General features: G+C 42.9%; 1 protein-coding gene across 1 annotated transcript in view; it reads right to left on the bottom strand.

Moving 5' to 3' along the window:
• Positions 1-24489, bottom strand: part of LOC311233020 (unconventional myosin-XVIIIa-like) — a gene marked incomplete at both ends in the record, with an annotated part of 212117 nt that overhangs the window by 43776 nt on the left and 143852 nt on the right. The window contains 13 exons of the mRNA XM_084319874.1: positions 667-750; positions 7323-7439; positions 7649-7762; positions 8779-8925; positions 9195-9299; positions 9632-9742; positions 10231-10431; positions 10608-10731; positions 11131-11285; positions 11752-11879; positions 19225-19342; positions 21002-21121; positions 23388-23477. Of these exons, the coding sequence (XP_084176000.1) occupies positions 667-750; positions 7323-7439; positions 7649-7762; positions 8779-8925; positions 9195-9299; positions 9632-9742; positions 10231-10431; positions 10608-10731; positions 11131-11285; positions 11752-11879; positions 19225-19342; positions 21002-21121; positions 23388-23477 (1614 nt within the window). The remainder of the gene's footprint in view (positions 1-666; positions 751-7322; positions 7440-7648; positions 7763-8778; positions 8926-9194; positions 9300-9631; positions 9743-10230; positions 10432-10607; positions 10732-11130; positions 11286-11751; positions 11880-19224; positions 19343-21001; positions 21122-23387; positions 23478-24489) is intronic.

Raw genomic sequence — 24489 nt, 5'->3', positions numbered from 1 at the left:
TTAGACCTCTACACCAGTGGTTCCCAAAGTCGGGGTCGCGACCCAAAGGTGGGCCGCGAGCAGCCACGAGTGGGCCACGAGATGATTTTCCAAAAAAAATAAAAAAAAATCCAATTTTTATTTTATTTTTATTTTTATTTTTCAAGCCACTGAACTTAGAAGCAGGCCAGGACAGTGTTTCTATTGTATTCTATTGTATTCTAAAATGTGACTATATGGCTTTATATTAACTTAATAAATAAACAAAAACGAAAAATCTACTTATTTCAACGAACATTTCAAACTAAATAACAGATTATGCACATAAAACGCTGAAAACAACCGAAGCAACAATAGTATTTTAATGAGGCTATTATTATTATCATTATTATTTTGCAACAAGTTAGCCCTCTCATAAATAACACATATAAATGAATAACTAACTTGAACTAACTTAATAGGATTGAAGTGATATTTGGCTTAAAAAATCGGTCGCCTGGCAAAAAAAAAGAAGAAAAAAAAGCCTGACGATGTGCATTGGGCCAATGCACGCGGCTCTCTGACGCCTTATTTTCTGGGTCCTGGCCTGAAAAGTTTGGGAACCCCTGCTCTACACTACCCAGCCACTCCTAGTGCTTAGACCTCTACACTACCCAGCCACTCCAGGATTCTGATTCATCTTTGTACCTTCTCTTGAACCTCTTGCTTCTCCTTCATGGCCTCTTCCAGCTGGGCCTGCAGGTCGCTGAGCTGGGTCATGTCCCTGGCAGACTGACGCGTGCACACACACACACACAGAGAGAGACAGAGACAGAGACAGAGAGACAGAGACAGAGACAGAGACAGAGAGAGAGAGAGAGAGAGAGAGAGAGAGAGAGAGAGAGAGAGAGAGAGAGAGAGAGAGAGAGAGAGAGAGAGAGAGATAACTCAGTACAGTTATGTAGTTCTGCACTAAATTGAATCTGACAATAAAAATCTGCTCAGATGGGGGTCCATGGGCAAAGAGAGTTTCTCAGAGTTTTCTCATTTGGATTCACCTAATGTTCACTGAAGATCATTATAATTCACAATCACTAACGTTAGCAACAAAAGAAAAGCAAGCAAACAATCATACATTTGCTCATTTGAAAACAAACCAATGGACAGTGACACACAATCAAATATCATGATATTTTTGCAAATGCAATTGTCAAAGTGCCATTTAATTTTAATTATACAACGGCATGCAAATTTCTCGATTCTGATTGGCTGAAACAGTCATTTTACACGTATGTATTCTTCACAATTCCACGCTCCTGGTCCCAGGACCCGCCCACAACCGAATTACAATCACTGCGCCGAAAAAACAAGATGGCGGACAATAATCTTTAACAAATGGATATGTTGATAGCATCATAACGACTAAATATAAACAGACTCTGTCACAGCGAATGTCTTAGTTCTTTAAACAATGTTGGATGATGTAATTGATGGGTCATGAGTCATTGTGGAACTAAATAAAAATCGCGCGGATTGATTGATTGATTAATTTGCAACATTTTTTTTTTTTATTATTTTCTTTCTTCCCCTTCCTTGCCAGAGCTCACTCTCTCACACTGTCTGGCTTCCAGACACACTCACTCGGTCGCATACACACCCACCCACACACACACACACACAATGTCTTAGTTGCTTAAACAATGTTGGATGATGTAATTGATGGGTCATGAGTCATTGTAGAACAAAATAAAAATCACGCGGATTGATTGATTGATTAATTTGCAATTTTTTATTTTTTTTTATTATTTTCTTTCTTCCCCTTCCATGCCAGAGCTCACTCTCTCACACAGACACACTCACTCGGTCGCATACACACCCACACACACACACATACACACACACAATGTCTTAGTTGCTTAAACAATGTTGGATGATGTAATTGATGGGTCATGAGTCATTGTAGAACAAAATAAAAATCGTGCGAATTGATTGATTGATTAATTGCACACATTTTTTCTTTTTTTTTTTCTTTCTTCCCCTTCCTTGCCAGAGCTCACTCTCTCACACTGTCTGGTTTCCAGACACACTCAATCGGTCGCATACACACCCACACACCCACACACACCCACACCCACACCCACACACACACACACACACACACACACACACACACACACAATGTCTTAGTTGCTTAAACAATGTTGGATGATGTAATTGATGGGTCATGAGTCATTGTAGAACAAAATAAAAATCACACGAATTGATTGATTGATTAATTGCACAAAAAAAATTATTTTTATTTTCTTTCTTCCCCTTCCTTGCCAGAGCTCACTCTCTCACACTGTCTGGTTTCCAGACACACTCACTCGGTCGCATACACACCCACACACACACACACCCACACCCACACCCACACACACACACACACACACACAGTCTTAGTTGCTTAAACAATGTTGGATGATGTAATTGATGGGTCATGAGTCATTGTAGAACAAAATAAAAATCGCGCGAATTGATTGATTAATTGCAATATTTTTTTATTTTTTACCTACTTTCAATAGAAGCATCTAAGAATGAAGTTCTATAGAAAGTAGGTCTGCATCCCCTTAACAATTGTGTGTATTGAGCCGTACTGTATTGTACCCATTCTGCATCTGGTAATACATTTTTCAATCAATCAATCAATCAATCAATCAATCAATCAATCATTCCAATAACAACCACTAACTTCATAATTAAAAACTAAAGAAAAGTTGGATGTGTTAGTTGGTTGGATGTCTTAGTTGAAAGGCAGTTGGATGTGTTAGTTGGTTGGATGTCTTAGTTGAAAGACAGTTGGATGTGTTAGTTGGTTGGATGTCTTAGTTGAAAGACAGTTGGATGTGTTAGTTGGTTGGATGTCTTAGTTGAAAGACAGTTGGATGTGTTAGTTGGTTGGATGTCTTAGTTGAAAGACAGTTGGATGTGTTAGTTGGTTGGATGTCTTAGTTGAAAGTCAGTTGGATGTGTTAGTTGGTTGGATGTCCTACTGAGAACAGTTAGATGCACTTCCGAGCTGCTTCCACATGGAGGCAACTTCTCTTTTTTTCTTTTTTGGGAACTACTTTTTCTGGCGGATGGTTTTTTCAATAAATCTTCAATTAATGTGTGTTTATTGTATAGCAATAAGGTTGGATGAATGTGGCAGTTGTATAAAAGCATTACACCACTTGCAGTCGTGGTTTGTGAAAAATAAACCATGCCTAGGGGGGTCTAACGACCACCCCTAGGCATGGTTTATTTTTCACAAACCACTCCTGCGCGTGATGTAATGCTTAAATAGTCTATTTTCTTTTACTTTGTAAAACATTGCAAGGATTTATTTTATTAACTTAAATATGTGGCCAGGCACAGACTTTAGGGTATTGTTGAGCAATTGTCAAGGTTCATACCTTCAAAATAATAAAATTTATTAATATTAATAAAATAAACCTTATTAACCATGATGATTTTTGATGAGCTTGTTTTGAGCCAGATACCTTCAAAAGCTTGGAGCTGTTTCTGTTAACAATGCATGGTAAACTACTTTACTCAAAGGCCATTGCAATACACATAACCCCTACCCCAGCCAATACCTTCCAGGTGATCTGCAGGAGAGCAGAATTATGATGGGTTTTTTTAAGGAGAGAAGATAATCTCCAGATTCAGATACAATTTAACACAAATGGTTCCAAAGATATTTAATGTTTCTCTGCATATTTTCACACCGCCAACAAAGTACTGGGTCCATGTCTGTTGACTGTTCTTCGGAATAGATTTGGTGCCAGCTGTCATTTCTGCCCGTCTCCATCATCGAAACTTGAGACTGAAAGTACCCTCCGACAAAACTGTAGTTTTTTCACACAATGTGGGAAATAATACAGCCGGACTATCTAAGAATAATTAACACATTTACAAGTCGTATTCAGTTTTGCAAATAAGGAAACAGATAGAGAACATTTCAAAACACTCAGGGTAGGATCCACTAAGAATGGATTGCGCGGTGGAAATTGCACCCTTAACTGAGCGGGGTTTGCACACGGTATCTGCTCCGTCTTTGCAAGCTATCCACTAAGAACATTGTGCGGATGAGGTACCAGCGCAGACACGCCCATTATGTGTGAAGTTTGCTCCTGATCTGCTCCAGCACAGTCTGCACTCCTGACAGCGCTGTTGGCAGATATCAGGAAGGGGAAAAATAAGCCAGAAATGAGGCATAGACATAACGTATTTTTCACCATTAGTATTCCATTAATTTTGTATTGTATTTTGTTTACTTCATAATGTATAGAGCTTGCTTAATTTGTATTTTCATGACACATTGCGTCCTGTGTTTTTGTCACTATCTTTCGTCATTGCATATGTTTGTAATGTCCTATTCCAATTACATTTGTCACTTATAATTGTACTATATTCTATTGTGCTATATTTAATTTTGTTTATATCCCATTTAATTGTATTCAATCTCTTTATTAAGTTGTACAGCCCTCATTTATCAATAATGCCTAGAAAGTGTTCTATTTTCGTTCCTAAGCATGTAATTTAGAATGTCTATGCACAGAAAAATCGGGATTTATCAACCGTGCGTGCACAGGTCGTACGCACACTCTGTGTTGATAAATACCAATGTTCTTACCGTCTATGCTCGTGCATGATTGTAAGCATTTGCATACTGAACTGCCCCTAATTAACCATATATGGTAATGAAACACCCAGTGATTCCTGGTGCATGGGGGGGCCCCCAAAGTATAATGGCTCCCCCAAAGTATAATTTGTGTGTTTGTTTTTTTTACTCCGTGAGCACTCATTTGCATTTGCATTGGTGGCAATGAGTGCTCAGTGAGTACAAAAAACTTTAAAAATCATAAATTTGAGGATTGCGCTTAGTTACCACCATGTCTGTGAAGACGGTAGGTGCGTAGCGTTAACTGCTCTGTGCAATTGGCGTCGGGCTTTGTGGATAGGGAGCATTTTTGGACTAGGCTCATTTGAATAGAAAGGGGACATGTTCCACCCATATTACCTCATTTAAATACGCGCCAATTGCACCGGACGCAATGCTGACGGAACGCAGTTACCACCTCATTTCACCCGTTGCGCTTCCTCTGTGGATAGCAAACAGAGTTTCAGAGCTTTAAGCACCGGCTTTGCGTCGGAAAAAGCCGCGCAAACCCTTTGTGGATCCTGCAGTCAAAGTTGTCAATATCTCAATTTTGACCTATTTCTGAATAGTGCAAAGTTTTTGGCATTTCTGAAGAATTGTCTCCGCCAAGATATGGCGGCCTAGACCATGCTGTGTCACATATCTGGTCCTAAATCAGATACAGGTCTGACGCAACCTCAGTCTTAACACTAATATCGGAATTCATGTTCATTTTTACGTCACTCTAGATTGACATTTGTCACAATTCTGTGCTGTCAGGAGTCACTCTGTGATTAGAAACATGGAAGAGACCAATGATGGAGGTGGTCAGTGGAGGGACAGTGAGGTGTTTGTTTATTAGTATTTGGGGTGATACTTCTGTACAAGCCAAACTTGATAGGAGACGTATCATAACTAGAGATGTTCCGATACCATTTTTTCCTTTCCGATCAGATTCCGATACCTAAGCTTTGGGTATCGGCCGATACCGATACTTATCCGATACCAGTGCATACATAAAAAAAAAAAAAAAAAAAAAAACGATATTATATACATTTTTTATAAATATATATATATATATATATATTTTTTTTACAAATACTGTTTTATATATACTGTTTTTTAGTAATAACTAGAAAGTAATGGTATTTATTCAACAACAGGTGATTGTATAGATTTGTATTAGTATCATTAATCAATGAGTATGGGGCTTCAGCACTGCAGATATACCCGACTCCAATGATCCACACGGACATTATACGTTGCTGCACTCGCTACCCACTGGCTCTGCAGATATACCCTACTCAGTCTGTCTACAAGGCTCCGTTTCAGTAGCAGTCGGATCTGTTGTGATTTTTGCACAATAAATATTCAACATTCTCTTTTGAGACTCCGCCTCAGACTCTTATCATTTGGCACTAAAAGCTAAACATTGTCACCGATATGGCTGTCCGCAACATGTCATTAATTGTGTACGCGAGGTGGTCTCAATGACGACGTCAACGTGAGCTAAGTTAGCATAGCATGAGCTGCCGGTATATGAAAAGACTGTAACGTTACTGGTGACATTGTGATTTAACGAATACTCCTTTGCCAACTTGCTGTACTTTGCTTGCAGGTCTGCAGCCATTATTGCTGGATTATATGAATAGCCCCAACTTTAGCCAAGGTAATGTTAAAGCTAGCTTTCGGTTAGCTGTTCAATGCTAATAACACCAGCCACCAAGCGAACCCATGAGTTCCCCGTCAACACCGCTCTGTCGGGACGATGACATTTAAGAAAGTATCTGCTGTTAAAATGACAAATGGCATTGACACTTTAATCGATTAAGCACCCGTTTGTTTTATAATGCTTACTCAACAGACCACAGTGTTGTTGATAAATTACGTCATATGGTATCGGAGCGCAGCATTAGAGGGTACTCGCCGATACCGATACCAGCATTTTAGCCAGTATCGGCGGCTTTTCCGATACTGGTATCGGTATCGGAACAACTCTAATCATAACCAGTCTGTGTTTGAAAGCATATTGAAAGAAGAAATGGCTCTCTTTCACCTCCTCCTCACCCCCAGTATCATCTGCTCACAAATTAGCTGGCCTCCACTGCACATCAACTTATAAATTAAACCATAAACTGTGACTTCAGTGTCCTCCATGTTTACATCTTCGTTATTCGCACTTTGCACATGCAGGTTAGTTTAGAAGCGTGACCAGTTAACACTGGAATCTGATATTGGCCACATCTAAAAGAAATTCAGCCAAAAAGAAAATTGGATTTGAGCCTAACAGCCCAAACCCACCGAACGCAGGCCGCAGGCGTGAGTGAGGCGTAATGTGTCTATCTTTCCCAATACAAATAAACCATACTATACTTTTTCAGGAGTACAGTCACACTGATTTTATCATTCTAAAATGAATTCTAACATTCTAATTAATTGGATAATAACTGGTTATACATGCAAAATGGACAATAGAACACTGGAACTGGAAATCTTTAAAAAAAAAACTTCAAACGGGGACCGACTTTGCATAATAGGCATTTACAGCTGTTCCAATGTAAATGTGCCTTCCTCCGTGCGCTTTCGGCTGCTCTGAAGTCGGACTTGGTGTGGACGGCCACGCGCGCCGTTCTCGCACGAAACCCGCAAGTGCTTGCGCCCGCACCTGGTGGGATCCCGGCGTAATGGTGGCACTGCTCACCTGGGAGACGGCTGCCTTGTGCTTCTTCATCAGCTCATTTAGATCCTCCTGGTCCTCCTCTGTGCGAGACTGGAGGTCATTCTTCTCCCTCTGGAGACGACTCACCTGCTCTTCCAGCTAACAGAGAGAGAGAGAGAGAGAGAGAGAGAGAGAGAGAGAGAGAGAGAGAGAGAGAGAGAGAGAGAGAGAGAGAGAGAGAGAGAGAGAGAGAGAGAGAGAGAGAGAGAGAGAGAGAGAGAGGTAGATGGAGAAAAGGAAAAGGTATACAGTAATAGTTGCAGTAATAATAATAATAATAAGTGACTGAATTAGGTACTCGGACTCACCGACATCTTGACTTTGACCACATCCTCCATCTGGATGTGTAAGTCCTCTATTTCTATCTCCATGCCCTTACGAGCTTTCACCGCTGCTGCACTGGTGAACTCCGACTCCTCCAGCTGTGACAGAGAGAGAGGTGAGGTAGGATGCATTAAAGGAGGGAAATGATAGAGGGATAGGAGGCAGCAATGAGATGGATTTAATAGGTCAGGTGTCATGGAAAATGTTCTAATATCAGGATACCTGGAAGACTGGGGGATTTATGTGTTAATAATCGAGAGACAGGACAAAATCCAATAAAGAAAGATAAGATAACCATCAACAAGGAATACTAGAAAAACACTAGTAGTAGTAGTAGTAGTAGTAGTAGCAACAATATCAGTAGTAGGCTAGTGGTAGTAGCAGTAGTACTGTAGTATTAATAGTGGTGGTAGTAGTAGTAGTAGTAGTAGTAGTAGTAGCAGCAGCAGCAGTAGTAGTAGTAGTAATAGTAGTGGTAGTAGTGGTAGTAGTAGTAGTATGAGTGGTAGTAGTGGTGGTGGTGGTAGTAGTGGTAGTTGCAGTATTATTACCTGGTTTTCGAGCTGGGCAGTAGGCTAGTGGTAGTATTGTTAGTTAGTATTATGACCTGGTTTTTCAGCTGGGCAGTAGGCTAGTGGTAGTATTGTTAGTTAGTATTATTCCCTGTTGTTTCAAATGGGCAGTAGGCTAGTGGTAGTATTGTTAGTTCATATCTATTACCTGTTGTTTCAGATGGGCAGTAGGCTAGTGGTAGTATTGTTAGTTCATATCTATTACCTGTTGTTTCAGATGGGCAGTAGGCTAGTGGTAGTATTGTTAGTTCATATCTATTACCTGTTGTTTCAGATGGGCAGTAGGCTAGTGGTAGTATTGTTAGTTAATATTATTACCTGTTGTTTCAGATGGGCAGTAGGCTAGTGGTAGTATTGTTAGTTAATATTATTACCTGGTTTTTAAGCTGGGCAGTAGGCTAGTGGTAGTATTGTTAGTTAATATTATTACCTGGTTTTTCAGCTGGGCAGTAGGCTAGTGGTAGTATTGTTAGTTAATATTATTACCTGGTTTTTCAGCTGGGCAGTAGGCTAGTGGTAGTATTGTTAGTTAGTATTATTACCTGGTTTTTAAGCTGGGCGATCTCCCTCTTGCTGGGGGCGTTGTTCTTCAGGTGGTCCAGCATCATCTGGGCGTCACCCAGTAGCACCTTGGTTCTCTTCAGATCCTTCTTCAGCCTCTTCTCCGTATCCATGTCCCTGTGACTAACCTGAGAGGAGAGGGAGGATCAAACACTACCATGCAGCAAGCACCTTCACATCCACTGCTTATGTATTCTTATTACTTAGAACATCTCAAGACTCAAAAGTCGATTGGAGGAAGATTAAGTGGCCGATTCACACACACACACACACACACACACACACACACACACACACACACACACACACACACACACACACACACACACACACACACACACACATACAAACACACACACACACACACACACACACACACACACACACACACACACACCTGGTCCTGTGCACTCAGCAGTTTTGACTCCAATTCTCTCCTCTCTCGCAGGACCTTCTGCTTGTCATCATACTCTTCCTCGAGCTGTACCTCCATCTGCTTCAGCTACAGGACACACCGTGTAAAGACACAGACAGACATGGTTATTATAGTCTTCATTTTAGTCTATAGTTTTGTTGCTTATTTACATTTTTGTATTTATTTATTTCTATTTCGAGTTTGCTAGTTTTAGTCTTGTTTGTTTAAAAATGTTTTGTTTTAGTTTAACTTTTATTTCGTTTCAGTATTTGTCAGGGTTTAAGAAGTATATTATTGTGTAATAGGAACACAAAATGTCATGTAGAGACGTGCCAGTCTCAATAAACATTATGCACCAATGCCGCCTCATGACACATCTGGTGAATGTAGTGTATCCAGGAGGAGCAGCCTCCTCTTACCTTCTTACTGCAGGACTGTCTGATCTCCTCCACCTCCTCATCCTTACTCTCCATCTCTTTAGACTGGTTCTGACGCTGCCTCTCCATCTCCATCTCCAGACGCAGCTTTGCCTGAGGGACAGGGACAACACAGACAGAGACGCACACACAGAGGAAAAACAAAGACACTCATTTAATTGATATGAGGGGAATGTCCACAAGAAAGGCTTACTAATGCAAAAACATTTAAATCCATTAAAAGAGGAGAGAGGAGGGAGAATGGAGGAGGGAGGAGGGAGAATGGAGGATGGAGAATCGAGAATGGAGGAGGGAGGTGGGTGGAAGAAGGAGGGCGGAGGGTGGGGTGGGTGTGGTTACCCTCCTAAAAAGAAAACTACACAAACATGTTGTAGTCCCGGTCTGGACCATCATCACTTGTCAGAAATGCAGAAAATCCAGTTTCTTTGCTTTGATTTCTGGCATATTGGTACACGGCTCTTGGTATCATGATACCTTATTTTATCCTGGTATTGACCGATATCAGTATCGGCAACAATCAACAATCTAATCAGTTGTATTTATGTATAAAAAAATAAACAAGTAGGTTGTTGTCTCCCTACCTGCTCCAGCATCTGGATGCTTCCTGCCTGCTCGTCCAGCTCCTCTTCCTGGTCTTTGACCTTGGCCTCCAGGTCACGGAGCTGCTTCTTGACCTTGGCCTGCGACGCCTCGTCTTTACACTCCTGAGACGAGAGGTCCTGGAGCTCCGCCTCCAACTGCTGCACCTTCAGGTTCACATCAGACAGCTCGCTGTCCTTCTCCTGCAAGAAGCAGACGTGACACAGAGAGGGTCAGACAGGCAGATAGATTATATTAGATTAAAATGCATATATCTATCTATCTATCACTCACTCACTCACTCACTCACTCACTCACTCACTCACTCACTCACTCACTCACAGTTAGCCACTCAGCCCCTAGTGGCGTGTCACAGTACCTGCAGCTGCTGTCTGAGGCTGAAGACCTCTCCTGTCACGACAGACCTCTCTCTGTCCAGCTTCTCCCGCAAGCTCCTCTCTCTCTGAACCTCGTCCTGGGTCTGGCTCTGCTCCATGTCAAACCTGAAACACACACACATGCAGAGATGTGTGTGTGAGAGAGATAGAGAGAGAGCGAGAGAGCGAGAGAGCGAGAGAGCGAGAGAGGGAGAGAGAGAGAGAGGGAGAGAGAGAGAGAGAGAGAGAGAGAGAGTGAAAGTGTGAGAGAGAGAGAAAGTGAGGGAGTGTGTGTGGGAGAGAGAGAGAGTATAAGAGAGTGAGAGAGAAAGAGAGTGTGAGAGAGAAAGTGTGAAAGAGTGTGAGAGAGAAAGTGTGAAAGAGTGTGAGAGAGAGATATAGAGCGTACTGTATGTGTGTGAGAGAGAAATAGAGAGAGAGAGAGAGAGAGAGAGAGAGAGAGAGAGAGAGAGAGAGAGAGACTGAGTGTGTGAAAGAGAGAGAGAGACAGAGAGAGAGACGTACTTCCTCTGTTTCTTCTCCAGGTCATGGTTGCGGCTCTGCTGGTTCTCCAGGTGAGACTTGGTGTCCTGCAGCTCCGCCGTCACTCTCTGCCACTTCTTCTTCAGCTGCTGGACGGAGCGCTGCAGGTCCTCGTTGTCTGTCTGCAGGTCAGCCACCTGCAACATGGAGGACGCTTCTGTTCTCTTACAACATTCACGCTGGGATTACGATAAAACTCACTATGGAATATCCTTTAAATTGTATTAAATATGTATATAAATTGTACAATTTTATTATACCCAAAAGGACATACCAACACTTTGCAACCCCTCCCTTCATTCACCCGACATCTAAACCAGGTAAATTAGGTTTCTATGTAAGCACTCTAGTTTGAGGTGCAAGGAATAATTACATTCTGTGTCCTGGTAAATACATGAGTGTTAGAATATAATATACAGTCTGTTGGCAGGCAACAGAGATATAAAGTGAAAGTATGTCAAAAACTATAGTTATACCAAAGCGCAATGTGACTTTTTAGTCCAATAACAAAAGTGGAATATGGCTTTTTAGTCGGATAACAAAAGTGGAATATGACTTTTTAGTCTGATAACAAAAGTGGACTAAGACTTTTAGTCCAATAACCTTTCTATCCAGGTGTCTCTTGTTCTGCTGTTCGGTCTCCAGCTTGTCTTCGAACTCCTGCGTGAGTTTCTTCTTGGTGAACTCCGTCTCCCGGACGGCTCGGTTGTACTTCAGCCGCCACTCGCCCCCTGGAGGAGCGGTCACACGTTGAATTAACCCTTTCACTGCCACACGGCAAAGGGTTAAACCTTTCACTGCGACAATACAGAAGGTTAACCCTACCACTGCCACACTACAGAAGGTTAACCTTTCACTACCACACTACAGAAGGTTAACCTTTCACTACCACACTACAGAAGGTTAACATTTCACTACCACACTACAGAAGGTTCTATGACGTTAATGGATTGCTCAGCACCTGTTCTACCTGTTCTGCACTGTACTTCACTTCGTGCACGAGCACTGAATAAAAAATTCCACCATGTACCTTTACCTCCCAACATCCGTCTGACCACACCCCCTTCCGCTTACCTTCATAAGCAGGTGTGTGGCCACCTACTCGCCTCCTTCTTCACTTTCACCACAAGGAAGTGCCTTCGGTAGATCCCCACTTGACGAGGTTGTTAGCTGAAGAAAGTTGAGACGTGTTTACAGTGTGCTTATTTTTTTCTTCTCTCATAAATATTCGATAGAAAAAGATAAGTCATAATGTCTACTTCGGAGAGTCGCAGAGCCACTCTCCACCAGCGGTTCTCCATTTCCGCCTCCGTCGTGCGTTCTGGTGCGGGGCTGTTGCCTCTCTCGTGGTTGGCAGCCACACCCGGTAGGCGTCCGATGGGTAGTTTGCCTCTCCAAAGAGCTGGTGCACCGGTGCCGTCACTTCTGCGATGGCCTGGTCATGGCTCTGGTTCCTCTGCTTCCGGGGAATCGTCCGCTGTTGAGCGGCCGGTTCCTTTGGTTCCGGAGGATTTGAGACGCAAACTTTTTGCGTCTGCTCACTCCCGTCGCAAGATGGTGGCTTGCAGACGCGAACGGCCTGGGTTTGGTGAATTGTTGGAGCCCGATGAGTCTCTACCTGCCCGATGGAAACAGAGGATTACATGGTGGAGGCAGACGGGTTCTTATTCGAAGGCCCGGTGGAGACATGTATCCCGCCCGTCCAGGTAACACTGGAGGGGGGTGAGGGGTCTCCTTGGGGCGCCTTGTTTGAGGATGTCGGGGAAGACCCTCTGACTCGTCGGCAGGATGCCCTACTATCAGCCACATCAGAATGTGGCTCCTTGACCAGTCGTAGCCTGCTGCATGTGAGGGATGCGGGCTCGGTGGAGGAAAGTCTGCAGCCACTGCCGGTTCCTGTCCCCGATGATCTAATAGGCCATCTCTGGCAGCGTCGCCCGGTGAGAGGGGTGGACGTTGTCTACCCATTTTTCCCCTCAATGGGGGCCTATGTTCGTCGGGGCCAGGTGGTGTCCCACATCATTGGCCTCACCGCCGCCTACGTGCCAGTCACGCGGGTGGCGGGTTTGGTCGACGGTATGAGAGAGGGCATGCCACGGCTTGATAGGCCGATGGCCGCTCTCCTCTGTCCGGAGGTGGTGTGGGAGCCGTTACGCAAGCCGGTTCCTCAAGGGAAATCGGCAATTTTAACGCCGCGCAGCTGGCAAGATTTATGTCCGGGATGTTGACGGGCGGCATGGAGCTGGGTGATGTCCAACATGACCAGCTCACCCAGGCGGCAGGAGCTGTCCTGCATCTGACTCAGCTGCAGGCCATATCCGCTGGGAAAGTGCGCGCCCAGGCAACTCTGATCAAGCGCCACCTTTGGCTGGAGCAGGCCGGTGTGCCGGAGAAGAAGAGAGCCCCTCTTCTAACGGCACCCCTCTCCGACGCTGGACTGTTCGGGAAGGCCCTGCATGTGATGACCTCGACGTGCAGAGAAATGCAGGAGGAGCGCTCCGTGCTTCAGCCTCATTTTCCCCCTCCCGACATCGCTGGTGGAGTCAGACGGCTGCCACGTCGTCGAGCTTCCTCCGCCGTGACTGCTGCTGCTACCACCGAGAGAGGGCGCCGCCGCTGCAGCCGGCCCATCCACGCCTGGAGGAGACGGTAGGGATCGTCGTGACCAGCCGCCGATTGTCTACCGTCCCTCCGGGGCTTCCCGGGGTGGCAAATCCCGAGCGGCTCGAGGCGGCCGGCGCCGCTAGACCCAGTGACTTTTTTCCCCTGTGGTCCCCTCTGTTAATTCCCTCCCCGGCCTCTCATATAATTTGTTCAAAAATAAAAAGTCCCCTCTGAAGGGGGACTGTATTTTTTGTTAAACAAACTGTGTGTTTCTTCACCAAAACATATGATGAGGTTGCAAAGTGTGAATCTTCACTAGTATACATTGATAAAAGGGTTGAGTTCGTGTTATGAGCTTAAGCAAGGTCTGCAGCATACACTCGGTTATAGAAGGGTTTCTACCTCGGCCTGACACTCCACATGCAGGTAGAGGCTGGTTGTATGGTCTGTTGCTTACACAAGTAATATTGAGCTACAACACTGTTGTGTTAGTTGCAGTAATGCTCGTATACACACGTTCCACGGCCCAGCCGTTCGCTCTCTCTATCAGTGTCTTTTCTATGTACAACATGAGATGCGGGTGTAGGATTCACACACACGACTTGGTTTTGTTGTAAACCCTGTTCACAGTTTCTGTGGCTAGCGTGCATTGTATTAGCTTGCGCTATTCATTAGCATTCTACCAAAGGTATCATATGCTACAGTTGTTATTGTGTGCAGGGGGAAGGGTTTGTGAGGGGGTGCCGAATAAACCCCTCCTTCCCTCTTCTGATTGGTCAGGGGTTTTTACTCATCTCCTGTTAGGCCAGTCGGGGCCAAGCCGTTAGGCGACTTGGCAGGGAGGGGGGGGGGGGGGGGGGGCGGGGGAAGGATTACCCTGACTCTGCTCCTATTAAAAACAGGCGTTGGGTGTTGGGTTTCCCCCCGTCATAGCATACGTCACTACGCACGTTGCTGTTGACGATGGCTTCCGTGAGTTAGATCTTTACGTACGATCTGTTGATGTCAAAGTGTCGGGATAGAACGTAGGACTTACGGGTCCTCTACGTTCGATTTTATGTGTAACTTGAGTCGGTTGGTCACATGACTCATAGTTACCATGGCTTTTTCATTCTACGACTCACGTGGGAAGGCTCTCTGGGGAATTCAGTCTGAAATCCTCTGATAGGGGTGACTGGATGTAAAAATGTAAACAGTTTTTACCCCCGGCTGTGTCGAATGGGATTCATGTGCTTCCTTCTTTTTTATAAAAAGAGTTGGAGTATAGGATTCACTGAAAGGTCTAAATAGCCTGTTCATTGATGTGGTTGTGTCCCGACGCATGCATAGTGCTAGCTCGGGTTGTTCTGTTACAGATCATGCGGATAGCTAGTACACCTTGGTTGCTTATGGTTAAAACAGCGTTTTTATAAAGCAACTGGGATGGAGGTTTTTCCTCTTCCGACAACCTGTTACTGGTTCTCGACGGATTCTCGTTCATATCTGGGGGATGATAACGGAATGGTTCTGAACATATGTAGAGGGGTCTCACGCCCTTGGGGTGGGCCATCGAGCGCGGTTCACACCGGCAGTCTGGGTGGCGTCCTCTTTTCATGTTTTAGTTCAAACACGCATATCTGCCCCTTCTCCTGGAGTAGGCATGTCGGCGTGGTTAGGGCTGTTTTCAGCTGACTCCTTTGGCGCCTGTCTCGTCCACAGTGCTCCAGGCTCAGGTTACAGCCTGTTGCCTGGTTTCCCCGGTATGCTGCCTGCTTCCGTTGGTTAACCTTTTTTGTGTGCTTACGGCCATGCTGACTGCCTGTTCTGCAGGGTCAGTGTGCCAGGCGGTGTGCTATTGGGGGGTAAGGGCCCGCTCTTGGAGGGGCCTTATCCGAATACGCTGGCGATGTGGGGGGCGGTGTCACTAAGTGACCGCCTGGTGGGGTCTTGATGCCTGGCGTCATTGACCTCTCCGGGCCCCCGTTCCAGGAGGTCCAGTCCCTTCAGTGGGTCTGGGTCTTCCTTCGCGCTCCGCTGCTACGGCCTTGCCACGGGGTTGGGTTTGCTCTTAAACCCCGTGATTTCTGGGGGCAGTAACGAGGTTGTTCCTTCCGTTCGTTCCCGGGTGGCATGCGGGTTGTGCGTGTGTGTAGTCGTGGGGTCAAGCCACGGTCTGCTCACCCTGTGCATTGAGTTGCTTGAGTGCCTTTTCGCACGGTCGGATCCGTCGCCCTCCCGTGAACCTCCAATAGGGGGGGTATCCTCCATTAGGGAGGGTCGGGGGGGCTCGGTCCTCCCCGGTCTGATGGTTGTGGGGGGCCTCAGCGGGGTACATTTGTCGGGCTATGGCTCCCGCTCAGCCCCTGTTGCAGAACAGGTGCTGAGCAATCCATTAACGTCATAGAATGAAGGGTTATGTATATAACCCAGTTCTATGAGTTAAATGGTGCGCTCAGCACCTGGACGCCGCTGCGGCCCTTGATCTCACCTTGTGGTGAAAGTTTGGGAAGGAGGCGAGTAGGTGGCCACACACCTGCTTATGAAGGTAAGCGGAAGGGGGTGTGGTCAGACGGATGTTGGGAGGTAAAGGTACATGGTGGAATTTTTTATTCAGTGCTCGTGCACAAAGTGAAGTACAGTGCAGAACAGGTAAAACAGGTGCTGAGCGCACCATTTAACTCATAGAACTGGGTTATATACATAACCCTTTGTTAACCGTCTGTAGTGTGGTAGTGAAAGGGTCAACCTTCTGTAGTGTGGTAGTGAAATGGTTAAAAACCATGTCTCAGAAAGCCAAGAGCCAGACAATATACAAAGGAATCATTTATAGAAAAAGGACTTCTTTCATTCTCGATATATATCACAATATCTTCTTAGTTCTTAGGTATGCCTATAACTAGATAATACATTGTATTGTGTTTGATGTTTATCCTATTAGACGGTATGATAATGGGAATTGTGGTAACAGTATCAAAGCGAAAATGCCATTTTCAACTGAAATTCTCAATATTTTCAGAATTCACTGTGAGAAATCTGACTTAACACGTCCTCACTTGACCTCCATGCACAATGTTAGCCTCAAAGAGCAGCAGTTATCAAACTACGGGTCGTGACCCAAAGTGGGGTCGTGGGTCAGGCCACGTGAGCGGATCGGCGCGGGCGAGAAATCCGCTCTTCGCTCTTTAAAGCTTGGTCCGCTCCGCTAATCGCTCATGTTGACCCCGCCCCCAAGTCGCTCTCCGCTCACCTTGAATCGAGCGCTCCCCGCTCCCCGTGCCACATCGCTCGGCAGATTTAATTTTTTTTGGAGCATGGTGTAAATTAGCTCAAACTACAACAGTCTACACCCCCTGGGCCCCTTAACAATTGTTTGTATTGAGCCGCATTGTAATTGTACCCATTCTGCAATGTTAAATAACATTGTTTATCCATTCACTAGCTCTATTAAGCGATGATAGCTAGCCTAGCCACAATTCTATGGTCGCTGCCATTAACACTTTGAGTCCCACGCCGGGTTTTCCTTTTTACCCCCTTGATGCCACCATCCACTTCAATGTTAACGTTAATATCGCCTAATCTATGTTTTAAATTATGGCTATGTGTCTAATCTGCCCGTCGCTTATCAAAGACTATTTTCCAGTTAGTGCCGTCAAGGCAGATTGGTTTTTTATCGCGTCATTTCCGTTTCAGAGCATTTAGAAAAGCACCCGTTTTGAGATAAAAAACAGCCCATTCTGGACCATTCTATGAAAATCGTCTTTTACTGGAATATTCCACAGCGTTGATATTCGTCTGCCTTTTTATGAATCGTTTTCAAATAAACGCTAGATGATCAATATTATACGTGCACGCAAGCACATTCGGGCCGCGCACGGATAATCGCCGCGTTGATTTCCTCTTGGACTTTTACAGTGAAACCGAAAGAGCCCATTTCACAAAACAGCTTATAACTTCATCAAAATTAGTCTGATTATCCTAACACTGATAACATAGATTCCTTACCTGACATCAGATGGTATCCAACTGGTATATTCCAAATTCCTGATCACCATTCAAAAAAATCGATAAGTGTATAGATCCAACGCGATACAGTAGAACTCCATGATCAGCGGGGCTCAGAGGCTCCAGAATGAACTGTGGTAACCCCGGCTGGATCAGTGGACTGGAAAATGTGGAGTACCGTACTTCAATTTTCATTGAGTCCATTCCAAAATCCCTTATGTCATCTGGGAGACGATAGGGGGCGCTTTTTTCCACATATGATCGCCGGCGGTGCTCGTGTATACTCGGGTAGGCTCGCGTGATGCAATATGATTTCAGATCGCTAAAAAAATTTAAATAAAAAAATTCAGAGAAATCTCGTGAGTGGCTTTCAACCACATAAAAATAAACCAGAGAGGGGAGCTCCAGTAGCTCACCGCGTACCTCGAGCGCTATTTCGGCGCCGGGGACAACCGTGCTCGTCACGGATCTGGGGTAGCAAGTTCGATTCCCGGACAAAGCCGTAACTTTCTCAGAGTGTCTTCCCCCCATCTCTACCCCCATTCAACCTGTTTCTGTCGGTCATTCTCGACCAGAGAAAAAGCGATAAACGCAAGAAGAGCCAGCGGAATGGCCAAAGTTTTAAAAAATAAATAAAAATAAACCCGAGATATCTCGTGTGTGTCAGTTAAAGTGTTAACGTTAGCATGTAAGCTAACGACAACAACAATGGCGTCAAAACTTTTTCTAACAGGATGTGAGTGACAAAGCCTGAACAGGATATCACAGGTTCACCCTTCTCATTGGTTGAAAATGGCCTTCATGTTTGTACATCGCCATCTGTTGCTTTGGCATTGTACTACATGTATATTACATCAGTGTTAAACCACTGTGAGCGGCCTGGAGTGGATTGGAGCGGAGGAGAACTCTCGCTCCGGACGTCGCGCCGACCCATTTTAAAACCCACTCCTCGCTCACGTCAAAACCGCCCGCTCCGCTCCCCGCGCCGCGCCGCTCACGTGCACTGTCGTGGGTAGGTGAGAATTGGGTCGTGCATATTTGGCTAAATATGCTTCATTTTATAAATGTGTATTGATAACATAGTGCTGTAATTAAATGTTCTAATAAATATGAATGATCAAGTTCAACAACGTGTGCTTTTATTTTGATATTCCTTAATTCCATGTTGAAATTATGCAATACATTAAATGTGGGGTCGCCAAAAAAAAATCTAAATAAAATGGGGTTGTGGTATGAAAAAGTTTGAGAACCCCTGCTCTAGAGGGTGGGGACACTTTTGTGAACCAACCAACTGACCATCTGAGCAAGCTATTGACCATATTCACACAGCGGCTATTTTGGTCTTATATCATGCTCAGGTTGGGATTCCTTTTGCGGAAGGTGGAAAGGAATTCCAACTTGGGAATGATAAAAGTCCAAAATGGCCACCGTGTGAATATGGTCAATAGAGCTGCTGGTTGCAGCTAAAAAGGGAGCAGACTGGCCACTAACCAGCATCATCGTCGTCATCGTCCATCTCTCCGTTGAGTTCCGATGATTTCATGAGCCGAGCCTCCATCACCTCCATCTCCTGGGCTTCCAGCTGTTTCTTCATGGTGTCAAATTTGGCCTGAAACAGACAAACATTACATCAGCTGACTTTCACTTTACACATGGAGTCTTTTGGGGAGTTTTCAGCCATAAGAGTGTTCCATACAAGCTCTCGCCAGACGCACGAAGCTCCTGGTAGCCCTGCAAAAAAACAATGACTTGAATACAAACACATTTAATATATTTAATTGTATTGAATCTCCCGACAGCCCCCACCCCCCCCCAATCTAATAACTAAATAAATTTAATTTATTTAAGACTTTTTAAGACCTTTTAATACCCCACAGATACCATGATATAAAAAATAATTTGTGGACCCCATTGGTAATAAGCGGGTCTTTACACGATTAATGAGTTACCCAGGCATTGAGTTAACTTCATAACTTTATTGTATGAATGCCAATAATAAAAAAAGATTATGGGGAAATTGACTGAGCGTAGTATAATTATGTTTTGAAAAGCAAATAGAATGTAATATCACACACAAACTTTTTTTTATAAATAGTTTGAATCCGGGAATAAAATTTGAAGTATCGGAAGTGGTATCATTACTGGGACAACCCCTGCCACCCACTATACAAGATACAAGATACAAGATACTTTAATGCCACACAACGATGGTTGGTGGTAATTGTTTGCGGTACAGTTTGTTAAGCATTGGTTACATCAACATGAAACATCAGACATCAAACGCCCCCCTCCCACCTCCCAATCCCCACAATAAATACATAAATACATACAGGACAGTCACATGTAACAGTGTCAGTCAGTGACGGATGCTTGCCCGTCTGTGCAAAGGGGGGCGGGCCAGGGTGTTTAGTGTTCGGACTGCTGTGGGGAAAAAACTGTTTGTGAAGCGTAGGGCTGACCTTCGATTTTTTTTTTTGGAATTCGAAGCTTCGGGCCCGAGATTCGATTTTAATTCGAAGCTTTGAGATAAAAAATATATATATATATATTATAAATAAAACAATTTAAAAAAAATTATGTTGTGGGACTTGTACAGCACTTTGTTCAACTTTGTCAGTGCTGTAAAGTTTAAACCTTTTTAAATCTTAGACAAACGAAACACTTTGCTTTCATGAAATATTGTAAGCCGTCATTTGATGATTTATAAAAGCAGCACAATGAACACAGATCTGTCAGTGCCGAGTCCGACCTCATCTTAAATAACAAACAGCATTGCTTGTTGTAATTAACAAAGAGAGGCAGAGTATAAAAAATTATAATAATAAAAAAAATACATATATATATATATATTTCTTTTTTAATATATATTCGAATTTTGTCGGAATTTTCATTCCGAAAGCCATCAGACTTTATAATGCATCACTGTGCCTCACTGCATCACTGCATCACAGGGTGACAGTACTATCTTCTTGGACTTTTAAACCGACATAGTACAATTTTACACTTATTGTATATTTCTGTATATTTTCTATTAGAATGTAACATAGGAAATGTATATTCCGGACCGTATTTTATTCTTAGGCTTATTTTTATTCGTATTTGTGACTTTTGTTTTTGTCTACCTAAATGTTTACTGTTTACTGTGAGCGATTTGTAGTGCCAAATTTCCCTCGGGATGAATAACGTATTTCTATTATATTCTATTTATTTTCTATTCTATTCTACTGAGATAATATTCAGATGAAACTGACTTGAGGTCAGTCTGTACCTGGAGCTCCTGCATGTTCTTCTCCAGACGGAGTCTCTCAGACGTCTCTGTCTCCAGCAGCTGAGAGGCTGACTCCGCTGTGTTCCTCTCATCCAGCAGCTCCGCCAGCAGCTCTGTGATCTGACCACACACACCACACTTTTTTAAGCAGTTACGAATTGTCCCTATGCTCCACTACATATCCTGCATTTCATAATTATCAATTTTTGTACATATTACAGTGTACTATTTAGCACTAAAATAAATATTAAAATTCTATCCTGGGCTGTGCTGGCTTTGGTCTGGTTTGAAATAGTCTTAAATGGTGACAGAAATGGTGAGAGAGACAGAAACAGACACACAAACACAGATACACACTGTCCGTCTCTCTCACTCCCTCTCATTCTCTCTATATATATATATTTCTATCACACTCTCTCTCGCTCTCATTTACTCTATATGTATATTCTCTCTCACTCTCTCGCTCTCTATATATACCGTAATTCCTCTAATAGTAACCCCGGCTTGTATTTGTTTCAACTGTAGCGGATACCAGGCTTGTATTAGGAGGAGGCATGTATAAGAGAGAGGCCTATATTTCTAATTTTCAAACGGATCATAATGAATAAATCAACATTTTGTGTCAGTTTGAACCCAGTAAAATGTACTGGGTTCATTTATTGAAACCAAGCACAAGTACTGTATGAAATACGGTAGTAAACAGTGCAATTACAGGTGGTCAAAAAAAGTTAAATAAAGTAAAATAGTGCAATCACAATACTGGTATAATAATAATAATAATAATAATAACTTCGTTTTATACAATTCTGAGGTAGGCTTACTCTCTTGGTAAACATTAACACCATACCATTATATGGTATTTACTGCACAGCCAGGCCAGCATATAACAACAATAACTCTAATATACATGAAACCCGGCTTGTATTAGGAGGCCGGCTTATAATTGCTTAGCTCAACAGCGCACCCGGTCATTAATAGAGACCCGGTTTTTAATTGAATACCGGTTACTATTAGAGGAATTACGGTATTACCTATCTACCGTAATTCCTCTAATAGTAACCGGTATTCAATTAAAAACCGGGTCTCTATTAATGACCGGGTGCGCTGTTGAGCTAAGCAATTATAAGCCGGCCTCCTAATACAAGCCGGGTTTCATGTATATTAGAGGAATTACGGTATTTCCCTCAACGGATTTACCATAGGCAATATATTTAGTTATTGTTGTTATATGCTGGCCTGGCTGTGCAGTAAATACCATAATGGTATGGTGTTAATGTTTACCAAGAGAGTAAGCCTACCTCAGAATTGTATAAAATGAAGTGGTTATTATTATTATTATACCAGTATTGTGATTGCACTATTTTACTTTATTTTACTTTTTTTGACCACCTGTAATTGCACTGTTTACTACCGTATTTCATACAGTACTTGGTTTCAATAAATTAACCCAGTACATTTTACTGGGTTCAAACTGACACAAAATGTTGATTTATTCATTATGATCTGTTTGAAAATTAGAAATATAGGCCTCTCTCTTATACATGCCTCCTCCTAATACAAGCCTGGTATCCGCTAAAGTTGAAACAAATACAAGCCGGGGTTACTATTAGAGGAATTACGGTATATACTTTATATTTATAACGCTCCCATTCTTTCTATATATATTTATCGTGCTTGCATTCTCTCTCTATATATCTCTCCCTCTCTCACTGTCTGTCTCTCTTGCTCTTCTCTCTCTCTCTCTCTATATATATATTAGGGCTGTCAGTTTATTGCGTTAATTAGATTAATTAATTACACAGCAAATTATCGCGTTATGAAAATTAACTCAAAATGAATTTTTATTTTTAAATTTTTTATTTTTTTTTATCTCATTCATTCCATAAGAACGTAGAATACACATTGACTTTTTTTTTTAATATGGCCCATTTGCATGTTCTTGGTATCTGATTCTAGGGACATCTATGGATCTCAGGGAATGTATTCCCAGTGTCAGAAATACTGTCCGTTACTAGGCTTGAGTAAATTGTAATGAACCAAGAGAATATCAATACATTTCTTTTATCTTTGACTGTGAATAACACCATGCTAAAATTGACCAGACCTGAAAAATCTAAGCAAATGAATAAATGGAAGATGATTAAACAGAAGGTTTTGTAGATACAGTACTGAATTCTGCCATCCGGAGACATGCCATTTGAAATATGATTATAGAATATAGAATATCAGGCCTAAAATGGTTATGCGATTAAAATGTGATTAATTTGATTAATTAATTACAAATCCTGTAAATAATTAGATAATTTGTTTTAATCGCCTGACAGCACTATATATATATATCTCACTCTCTATATATGTATCTAAATGTCAGAATAGAGAGACTCACTCTGCTGTCCAGTCGATCAGTGTTGAGTCTCAGCTCGTTCCTCTCTTTCTCCAGCCTCTCAAACTTGGACTTGTACTGCTTGATCTCCTCCTGAAACACAGAGCCATGTTACAAAGGAACTGTATGGAATATGGAAAAAAGTAGCCGTTTGCCATTTTGTCCTTCTTATATGACATAATGCATGCAAAAGAGTTTCATTCCAAACTGAGATATTCAATGTTTGATAAATGAGACACCTGCATAATGATTACATTTAAAGGACCATACCAGTCTTCTTGAAATGTTTGGGTTTCAAGTCATTCTTACATTTTTAATTCTTTAATCTGGGCAGGGTGTAGACTACCACATGCCTCCTCCGATACAGTTTCACTAACCTAACTGTCAGCCCAGATCCCCTCCCTGCTGAACAGAGGAGTTGCTATTGCAACAACCAGGACTCGTACCCCACCGGCTTCCCACTGCCAAGTGTGTTCGTAGGGACAACTGACCAAACTGGAGGTACTGCTGACAACAAGATTTTAACCTTGGGACAGGCCTAGTATATATATTTATATATATATAGTATTATATTATGTATAATAGTCTTCATAGCCTAAAGAAAAGCCATTCATAAAGAAAGAGTACTGTAGTTGGTGGTAAAATAACACTTGGGATGCAAACCGCCATAAAACTCAAACAAAGAAGAGGAAGAGGAAGAGGAAGAGGAAGAGGAAGAGGAAGAGGAAGAGGAAGAAGAAGAAGAAGAAGAAGAAGAAGAAGAAGAAGAAGAAGAAGAAGAAGAAGAAGAAGAAGAAGAAGAAGAAGAAGAAGAAGAAGAAGAAGAAGAAGAAGAGAGATGTAGGGGTGTGAAGGTTTTGATTGATTAATTGATTGATTGAAAATTGTATTAACAGATTGCAGAATGGGTACAATACAGTACAGCTCAATACACACAATTGTTAAGGGGATGCAGACCAGAGAAAGACTTTCATCTTGTTTACATCAGGGTCCCCCATTTTCAATTCATCATAACATATATGACATACAGTACTGTTTATGAGTACAAAAAGTGTCTAAAAAGAGAGTATATACATTTGAGGGGGAAGAAACTGTACATTGGAGG

Source organism: Notolepis coatsorum (genome assembly GCF_963971535.1).
Source record: "Notolepis coatsorum genome assembly, chromosome: 8".
Classification (NCBI taxonomy): domain Eukaryota; kingdom Metazoa; phylum Chordata; class Actinopteri; order Aulopiformes; family Paralepididae; genus Notolepis; species Notolepis coatsorum.
The sequence above is the reverse complement of the archived record's forward strand: the minus strand, read 5'-3'. Positions and strand labels throughout refer to the sequence as shown.